The 10,326-nt window shown below is 48.3% G+C and overlaps 1 protein-coding gene across 1 annotated transcript; it reads left to right on the top strand.

Annotated features, from left to right (window-relative positions):
- The first annotated feature begins 504 nt into the window (after positions 1–504).
- On the top strand, positions 505–1,521 carry LOC141915814 (olfactory receptor 6F1-like). Its single transcript, XM_074807688.1, has one exon. It carries the CDS (start codon positions 505–507, stop codon positions 1,519–1,521), a length of 1,017 nt encoding a protein of 338 aa, XP_074663789.1.
- The last annotated feature ends 8,805 nt before the right edge of the window (positions 1,522–10,326 follow it).

A 10,326-nucleotide genomic window follows, 5' to 3' on the forward strand; every position in this document is an offset into this window, starting at 1 on the left:
ATATTACTTATTTAGAAATCAGCTGATTCTCAGGGAGTCCTAGTCCAAAAAGGCAAGTACTGAAAGGTAGAAAGAATAGCTTTCACCATACAAGTTTGATTTGGTTTGATATGATTTGATTTGATTTGATTTGATTTGATTTGATGGTTTAGCATTTGTGCAATAGAAGAGGTGAGTTTTGGCACATAGGTGTGACAAATATTTGCAAGAGGTCTGAGTGAATTTGGTATTTCCCTGTAATGGGGTGAAATAACCAACAGCCTCTTTAAAATCTCCTGTTCTGGAGAAAGAATCCTTTGTGAGTGTTTGAAAAAGGTAGAAAGAAGGCAACAAATTATCTGAGGACTTTAACTGAAATGTAAAACAAAAATCAGAGTGTGAGAAAAGCTTGAAGGACTATCTCTGTCTGTGTTATAGAGGCAGACTGTTAGAAAGGAAAGAAGCACAAAAGGAAGGATAGAACTTTTCCTGCAGACTGTGGAATTATCACACTTGGGTTTTGCCATGTTCCCATCTCAGCAGGATGAACTGAAATTCAGCATGGGACCAGAAAATGAAACTGCAGTTACTGACTTCATCCTAGAGGGCTTCTCAGTGCTTGACCAAAGGCTGCAGGTATTTCTCTCTCTGGTCCTTCTGCTCATGTACCTGACAACAGTGATGGGGAACACAACCATCATTTCCCTCGTGTGTGTGTATCACCGTCTGCAAACCCCCATGTACTTTTTCATCAGCAATCTGTCCTTCCTGGAAATCTGGTTTACATCCTCCACAAGCATCCAATTGTTTGTGATCCTGGGTTCTGGTAGGGGAACAATCTCTCGAAGCAGATGCTTTGCCCAATCCTATTTCTATTTTGCCCTGGGCTGTACAGAGTTTGTTCTCCTTGTTGCCATGTCCTTTGACTGCTGTGTTGCTCTCTGCCAGCCTTTGCGTTGTGCTGCCATCATGAAGCCTCAGCTCTGCATCCAGCTTGTTGTTGCTGCTTGGGTCATCGGCATCCCACTCTCGAGTTACCGTCTGGTCCTCCTCTACCAGCTGACTTTCTGTGGCTCGAACAAGATCCACCATTTCTTTTGTGACAACTCCCCCTTATTCAAACTGTCCTGCTCTGACAGCAGCCTGCTGTGGAAAATAGACTCTGTTTTAGTAGCATTTGTCATACTGGCTTCCTTATGTTTAACTCTGGCATTTTACACGGGCATCCTTTTCTGTATTCTACACCTTCCAGCAGCCTCTGGGAGGAAAAAAGCTTTTGCTACATGTTCTTCCCATCTCACCACCTTGGCCATTGTATATGGGAGCTGCATTGCTCTCTACGTGCATCCTTCACAAGATGTTTCCTTGGAGACAAACAGATTTGTAGCTTTGCTGAACACTGTCCTGTACGCGTTCTTAAATCCGTTCATCTACAGTCTTAGAAACAAGACGGTGATACTGGCCCTTAATGAAGCCATTGCCCGTGTGACACTACAGCTTTTCCCCTACTCATGGTGCATTTCTGGACACCAATTCCAGTGATCTGCTCTCATCTGTTAAATAATATCAGTGCATAGGTGTGTAACCTCCAAATACAGATGCCTCAGGAGACTTCTGTTCTTCTTGGACTGTGTCAGGTGAAGTGAGAAGCAGCTCATCTGCACACACAAAGGTGGCACCAACAATGGCAGGGGGAGTAACTCAGTTAACACCCTGCCCCAGCTGCTCCCAGGCCCATCACAGCAGAGCCACCAGCTCATCAGGAGCCCATCTCCACAAACCAAGAAGTGCCCAGAGGCACAGTGGCAGGTGGGATCCCAATTTACAGGCTCCTGAGGAATTAAAATCTTGTCCCAGCTCCTTCCAGGGCTGCCCTGGGAGAGCCACCAGCCCCCTTGTCCAGGTGTGAAACCCATCGAGATGAGCCACTGAGAGCAGCTCTGGATCAGCATCTGGGCTGAGGGGATTGTTGCTAGGGGTGCAGGAGACATGGTGGGATGCAGGGGAAGAGCATTTTTGGATTGCACAGGAGTTATTATGGGATGTTTAGGGGAGGACCCTGACCAGTGCAGTCTGTCCTCTCTTCTCATTAAACTTAATTTCTCTTTCCTGTGTGAGGGAATCTCTCTTCTGCTTGAATGTGTGAACACCGGAGTGTGAGTGCAGCAACTGGAGCAGGAGCAGGGGGTCAGGCAGCCCGTATGTCATTAGTGCCAGCAACTGAGAGCCTGGAGTGAGTGAACTGAAGAGCCTGTGTGTGACTGGGGTGGTCTGTACCAGCATCCGGAATGGGGCTGCGGCCTCAGGGGCTTGGATGTCCAGGTGCCTGCAACTGGGGAGGCTGGTATCCAGGGGCAGCTACTGAGGAGAGTGAGTGTCTGAGCCCAGCTGCTGGAGGGATCCACCCTGTACAGGAATATGAATAGAATAGAATAGAATAGAATAGAATAGAATAGAATAGAATAGAATAGAATAGAATAGAACAGAACAGAACAGTTCAGTTGGAAGGGACCTACAATGGTTGTATAGTCCAAATACCTGACCACTTCAGGTCTGGCCAAAAGATAAAGCATGTTATTAAGGGCATTGTCCAAATGCCTCTTAAACACTGACAGGCTTGGGGTGTCAGCCACCTCTCTAGGAAGCCTATTCTAGTGTTCGACTGCTTTCTTGGTAAAGAAATGCTTCCTCATGTCAAGTTTCCTCCCTTGATGCAGCTTTAAACAATTCCCATGAGTCCTATCACTGAATACCGTGACGAGAGCTCAGCACCTCAGTCTCCACTTCCCCTTCTCATGAAGCTACAGAGACCAATGAGGTCACCCCTCAACCATCTTTTCTCTAAACTAGACAGAACCAGAGTCCTCAGCCACTCCTCTCAGGACATTTCTTCCAGCCCGTTCACCAGCTTTGTTGCCCTCCTCTGGTTGCATTCAAGGACCTTCACATCTTTCTTAAATTATGGGACCCAGAACTGCACACAGTACTCAAGGTACTCATGTGTAGTCAAGGTACTCAAGGTACTCAAGGTACACATCAGCACTAAATAAAGCGGGATGATCACCTCTCTTCACTGGCCTCTTGGCTGCCAGGGCACACTGCTGACTCCTCTTGAGCCTGCTCTTGACCAGCGCCCCCAGATCCCTTTCTGCTCTCCAGCCACCCCTCTCCCAGTCTATACTTGTGTCTGGGGTTACTTCATCCCAGGTTTAGAATCCGACATTTGCTCTTGTTAAACACGGTGACTCCTCTGGGTCATGGCTACAGGTGTTAAAATGAACAGGGCCCAGGAGAGTTCCTTGTGCTGGACCACATATGTCCCAGTATGTACCCTTGGGAAGTCCATGCTGACTGCATTTGGACAGACTCTTCTCTCTAGGTGCCAAGGAACATCACCCAAGAGGACTCGAACTCATGGTGCACTCCTCACCAAAGAAGGCTCGTGCAGCCTGCGGCTCCCTGGGTGGCACTTATGGTCTTTTTCAAAGATTGGTGCAACATTGGCTTGTCCTCGCTCTCAAGAGACCTCTACCAATCCCGTGACATTTCAAAAGGGATATTCCAAAGAAATATTGATCTTCCCCTGTAACTTCATTACCATTCTGCTGCCTTTAATATGGTGTATTTAATTTCTTTAATCGTTCATACATTTTCACCTGCCTTTTCCATTATTCTCCAGTTTTCCCCTTCCATTACTCTTTGTTCATTCAGACACCTCTCACCTGTGCTGCTGCTTTGAGCTTCAGGGACTCAAACCTTGCCTGTCTTTCAGTGGTCTAATTGTCTCTTTAGCCAACTCTTCCATTATGTTTCTATCTACCCTTTTGTATCTATGTAGCTAAAACATTTCTCATAAGATTATCCCTTGTCAAAAGGTGACCTCATTAGAGAGATCATGTACTTAGCATATGGTTGAGGAGGGTGCTTTATTGATTATGAAACTTGAACATGCTTCACTTTTCTTTGCTTGCAAATAGGAGAAAACCTTCTGTGCCTGTGTGCAGCCAGTTCCCTAAGGAGAGCAGGTGGAGATGGTGCAATGGAGCTGTGACCTCCAGCTGCAGAGATCGGTGGAGAAGTCCAATGTAAGGAAAAGGGATGTAAAACCCAGCTGGCCAATGACAGAAAAGGTGAGGCTGAGGAAGTGAGGAGTAAGGCTGTCCATGCAGTGTCAGACCTCAGGGACCGCTTCTCCTACCTGTCCAGAGCTCCTGAGGAGACCCTCTGGATCAATATCAATTGCAGAATGCTTCTATCACCTCTTCTGTAATCTGAAAAGTAAATAAAAATAACTGTTAAAATATAAACCATTTTTTATTAGATCTTCTATGAAATCTTCCTTCTTAACTACACTGAAACTACTCCAATTAGGTGTACAGGTCTTGAAGACTTGAAGAAAATTAAAGGGAGAAAAATAGTTTGTTAGGGCTGTCTGTATTTTAATGAGCTTCATGGTGTGTTTGGCCCTGAGTCCATGAACCTCAGATACAGAGAGGAGACTGAACAAACTCGTCAGGGAGTCAAAATCAGAAGCAAAACTCAAAGTGCCTTGAAGCATTGATTGGTCCCACTGAGGGCCACTACTGACAAAGCCTCCCCATGGACTCCTTAGAGCAGATAACTGGAGGCTGTGATTGCAGGTAGGCAAAGGCACCGTGCAGGTGGCTGTAGTGCTGCAAAACCCCTTGGTTTGTTTTATGAAGCAGAAGGGCCAAACCCTGACCCTCAGGCCCTGGGAAGGCAGACCCTGCCATCATGCGTGGCTCAGGGCTCTTCCTGGGGGCATGGGGTGTGAGGGTGAGCAATGCCAAGTGTAGGAAAACTGCACAACACATCCTGGCTTCCCTGAGCAAGGAAGAAGAAGAAACAAAGTCCAGAGCCTCAAAATAACATTTCTCCTGGTAGGCCTCTGTAGCAGAGGCAACAGCCATAGCCAAGGGGACAGAGACCTTGGTCCTGTCGGGCCTTTTAGCCTTGCCAGAGCCCTTGGCCATCTCGACTGCAGGCTGTGCTACACTGTCCCATGTCTGCACCTCTTTCCCTTCAGGCTGCAGACATCCATCTTGCTTTCCCACTTAGCTCCCACGTCAGCATTTCTATACCGTCACTGATGTCTCTTCTCCCTCACCAACTGTTCCTTGAAAGACAAAGCCATGGGCTTACCCAGACTGCCTCTGGGTGATCTCTTGCACCACAATGCTACCATTTGAGTGAGATTTCTTTTCCTCAAATTCAGTCTGAACCTTCCAAGATGCACTTTGTTGAGATTTCCTTCTCTTTCAACCAACAAGAAATGGTCCGTCACCTCTGAAACCTTTCTTCAAGCAGTTGGAGGCTACTTCTACAGTTCCCTGAGCCTCCACTTCACCCGTCTAAAGAAGCCTGGGCTTCTCAACCTCTCCCCAAAGGCCCAAAACCCCATCCTAGCAGAGCTTCTCTGGAGCCTCTCCAGTTCCTCCTCATTCCTTCAGAACAGGGAGCCCCACATCCAGACACACTAGTCAAGATGTGGCCACAGCAGTGCTGATAACTCCCTTCTCTGAGTTGGCCACATGCCCCCTAACGCAGCCCCATAGGCAGCTGGCCTACTCACAGTGACATGCACCTCTGCCTTGTATGGCATCCCTAGTAACGACAAGGCCCTTCTCCTTGGGGTCACTCCTATGCCAGTCAGGTCCCCGCGTGCCTTCCTCTATGGAGCTATTCTCTCCCCAAATTCAGGACTGGCTACTTGGCCTTGTAAAGCTTCATGAGGTTTCCACTGACTGAATCCCAGAGATTTTCAGGGTCCCCCAGCAATGGAACTCCATCGGGCCAGCTGTTAATGTGCACGTGCAGATGGCTCACCCTGACATGGGGTGCCTCTGACAAGATACCAGCATGAGGACTTGCAGGACATAACAGATAATAAAAGGAGGCACTTGTTCAATGATATTGTTCACCAAGGTACACATTCCCATGATGAGAAGCTCAGAAACACCACATGAAAGTTCAAAGGAAGCCAAACTAGGGCCAGGGAGGAAAGGGTAAATAGAGATGGGCTATTTGCATGGGAGGGTACAAGGATGGTCAAGGGGAGACATTGTGAGTAGGAAAAAGAAAAGAAAAAGCCAAGCAATGGAAATGATCAGGGCTGTTTGGAGGTACCTGCCAAGCAGCCCTGCATCTGAGCAACAGTGCCTGGAGTGGGACAGGAAATCCACAGATCATCTGACCAAACTTTCTCAGTGACTTCAGTGGTCACCAGGAACCTGAGTGATTTCCCTCCCATCATGAAGGAAAGATCCCTGGTGAATCAAAAAGCAGAATCCTTCAAGCTGCAAAGGACCTGAGGAGATCTCTAAGACAACCTCCTGCTCACAGCAGGGTCACCTGTAGGTCAGAGCAGGCTGCTCCGGCCTTCATGTATTTTCAGATTGAAAAGCTCCAAGGATGGAGATGACACCAGCTGTCTGAGAAATCTTAGCCAGTGTTTGACTGTCGACAGAGAGAAAGTTTTTTCTCATTTCTTTCAGCTGATGCCCATTGGCCATCATCCTCCCATCATGCACAACAGTGAAGAGCCTGGCTGCATTTTAAGGATGATAAGGGAAGATCTGAGGAAGAAGCTATGGGAAGGCTGTTATTAGGTCTCCCCAAAGCCATCTCTTCTCAGGCTTTGCACCTTTGCAGCAAAGGTGTCCAATTGCTTTCTGGGCTGCATTAGGAAGAGCACTGCCAGCAGGTTGGTGGAGGTGACCCTTCATCTCTACTCAGCAGTGCTACAATCTGTCTTGCTCACTTCCCTCAGGGTTTTCAGCCCTACCACTCTCACTTGCACTGCAGCCAAAGCTGCCTTCCACATCTTCCACCAGTCCCGCCCTGTCTTCTTGTGAAAAACAAGTCCAGGAGAGCATTCCCCCGTGTTGGGTCAGGGATCACCTTCCACCTTCTCTTCAGCCAAGGTCCTCTAGCAGAGGTCCGTGGTCTTCAAAGTCCCCATTGATTACCAGGGCCTAAAATTGTGTCTGTGATCCACATAACAGTAAACCTGAGTAGACCCAGGTCTGTGCTGGGCTGTGCTGTGCTCCATGTACAGCTTGGGCTTCAGGCCGTGTTGTGCTGAGTGCTTGGTTGCAAGTTAAACTTGATTGTAAAAGAGAAGAGTGCAGGAAGCTCCCACCTGCCACTGGCAATCGGGCCATCTGCATGTCCTGACCTTTATACAAGACTGCAGCAACCAATTCCCATGTGACCATCCTCTTTTTGGGGCAGTAGAAATGATGAATAACATAGTTTTCCTTGTAAAAAAACACTGAAAGAGCTCACAGGAGCAAAATGAGATAACACTTCAACATGTGGAATCTGCAGAGCTTGCTGTACCAAGATCAAAAGCACATCCTGGTGCAAAACAACACTCAAGTCTGTTGCTGGTCTATCAGGGATTCTGGCAGATGTGACCTCACAGCTGCCTTCACAGCCATGCACCTTCTGCTGGCCCACGGGATCCTGAGGCACAGCTGACCTCATCACAGCATTCCTCCCCATCTCCTCTTTGTGGCCTACGAGGCGATCAGATACAGGTCACCTCACTTTCCTCTTCCAAGGCTTTATGGCTGCTCTAGAACCTTTCAGTCCCTGTGCTGCCCCCAAGGGCCAAACAGCCTAAGTCAGGGTTATGAAAGGGGTTGAAGGTGATGCGGTTAGAGTGCGTGAACGAGGGCTTTGCAGGGTTAGGTGTTTGGGTTGGGGTTTAGGGATTGAGCTTGCCTTTCAGGGTTAGGGATTAGGCAAGGTTTAGGGACAGTGTTTGGTGTTCTGAGAGTGTCTGGTTTGTGTTTAGGGTGTGAGCTATCTTTGCAGGTTAGGGTTTTATTTAGTGCTTGGGTGAGGGCTAGGATTAAGGCGAGCATTTTAATGCGAGGGATACAGGCTATAGATTAGGGTAAAATATAGAGTATGAATAAGGGTAGGGGGTTACGGGTTTGGGCTTTGCCTTTGAGGTAAGGTCGAGGTTAGGGGTTAGAGTAGCGGATTATTTTCAATGCAAGGGGTAGCACTTAAAGGTAGTGTTAAGGCTTAAGGTTACTGGTCAGAAGTAGGGCAAAGGTCTATCATTAATGTTTTCACAGTCAGTGTTGCAGTAGCCTCAACATTACCTGAACAGATCTTACCTCTTCAAAATCTTTCATCTCTGTTGTTCAAGCCCGTCTTCTCACCCTCCATTCTCCCATCTATCTTGTCCCAGTTCCCCCTGACCTTCCCAAATCATTATTCTTGTTGGGGTCAACATTATGATGCCCTTCATGCCGTCTGAGTATCTGCCTTCACACTGCTGACTAGTCAGTTCCTGAAAACAGGTGACATCAGCGCCAGCATCCCAGGGGACACAATGTTCTGCTGTGCTGGAGAGGGCCCTACTCCGCCTGCCCAACAGCGCTGGTGGCAGGTAGTGCCCTGCACCACCCCAGAGGTACCCTGCCTGCCCACCAGGTCATGTTCCAGAAGGGCTCCCATAGCTCCTGGGACACATTGCACAGGGGGGCTTGAGCAGGCACTCTGCAGGCACTCCAGGGCATCTCTGCGGCACTGTCCAACTCTGTGACTGCTTTAGGAGCTCATGATTTGAAGCCATGAATGTAGATTTTAGGAGAAAGTTGAAACCTCTGCAGAAAAGAACTCTTTGTCCTAACTGAAGAAAGTCATCCTTTCCAGCACTGCTAAGCTATTTTTTCCTGAATTTTCATGATTTTTAATTTTTTTTTAATTGAAAATACCATGAGCATGTGCTAGCAAGCTGATTACACTCATTCTCTCTGTGAACAGTTTTGTGCAGACACTATCAAAGTAAATTTCCCACTAATGCTTCAAATGCAGACACATTGCTCAGAGGAGGTACCATCTTTATTTTGGCACATTTTATTTCTCTCTCTCTCTTCCTCTGTCTGTGAAGAGCTCTCCAAGGGAAAGATTCATTGAATCATAGAGTAACTTGGGGTGGAAAATAAACCTGACCATCATCCTGCCCACCTCTCCTGCTCAAGGCAGGCTGAACTAGATGAGATTGCTTAAGGGCTTCCCCCAGCGTGGCTTCACAAACAAAGGAGCTGAAAGTGCGCTCCATCCCATTGTACAGGGAGATGAAAAAGATGTTCAACAGTGTTGATCAAGTGCTGATCACTGAGGTATATCACAAGTTGCTGGCTGCCAGAAGGACTTTGTACCACTGGCAACATTTGGGCCAGCTTGTCCAGCCAAACCCCTCCCCACAAAATCATCCACTTCTTCAGTCTAGATCTGAATGTGGCTACAAGGAGACCATGGGAGACCATGTCTTAGGTCTTACTAAAGTCCAGGTAGACAACATGCCCTTCTTTCCTCCTCCATATGGGTTCAGCAATCCCCTTTTCATCCTTCAAGTGACTGGAGATGGCTGAGAAACACTTGCCCCATCACATTCCCAGGGACTGGGGTGAAGCTGACCTGCCTGTAATCCTCCCAATTCTCCTCCCTGCCCTTCTTGGACCTGGGTTTGATGTGTGCCTTTCCCAAGTCCCAAATAACCCCTCTGATTGCTCTGTCCCTTCCAAGATGTTTGTAAGATGTCTCACAATGACACTGGCCAGCTCTATCTGCACCTTCCCACACCAGAAGCCTTCTCCATCTCCCACACTTCCAGGGGAGTGCCCAGGACACAGCACACACCTTTCCAGGTCCTCTGGGCTGGTTCAAAAGAGGACCAGTAGTGATTTCTTCCTGCAGGTCCACAACTTCAATGGGCTGTCTGAGCAGCTCACAGCTTTCCTGAGTGTTTTTCTCAGTGCTTCACTTCCCCTGGAAACACGATGAGCGGATTGAGCAGGAGCATGAGAATGGTGCAGGAAAAGGGCCCTGCCAGACACTGTCAGGAGGGCTGTTCTGGGCGTCACACAGAAAGGAGGAGGGTGCTGTAAAAACAGTGAAGTGAGAGGAGCAGGTGGAGAAGGCCTTATGCCTGGCCATGCTGGGCGGGAGAGCTGCCCCAGGGTGGCAGCCCTGATGCACACCCAGGATGCCCATGTGAACAGAAGGGGAGGACTGGCTCTAAGAAGCAGGTTATGAAAGCAAAGAGCTTGTATCCCCGTGTCCCTGCAGGAGAGCTCCAGAAATGGGGTGAGGTCACAGGTGAGGTCCAGTACCTTTGGGCCACTGGACCATATCTGGGACAAGAATGAAATTGCTGTAGGTGACAGAAATCCCTCTAGCCAAGGGGCAGCTGCTGGAGACAGACCTTCCGGGTCATGAGTCTTTCAGATAACATGCGGTGGCACACAGCCAAGTACTGACCATAGAGTGTGGTCACGAGCAGTAAACCCTCTGTGTGTGCAA

The sequence above is a fragment of the Strix aluco genome, chromosome 27 (assembly GCF_031877795.1).
Source record: "Strix aluco isolate bStrAlu1 chromosome 27, bStrAlu1.hap1, whole genome shotgun sequence".
In the NCBI taxonomy this organism is placed as follows: Eukaryota; Metazoa; Chordata; class Aves; order Strigiformes; family Strigidae; genus Strix; species Strix aluco.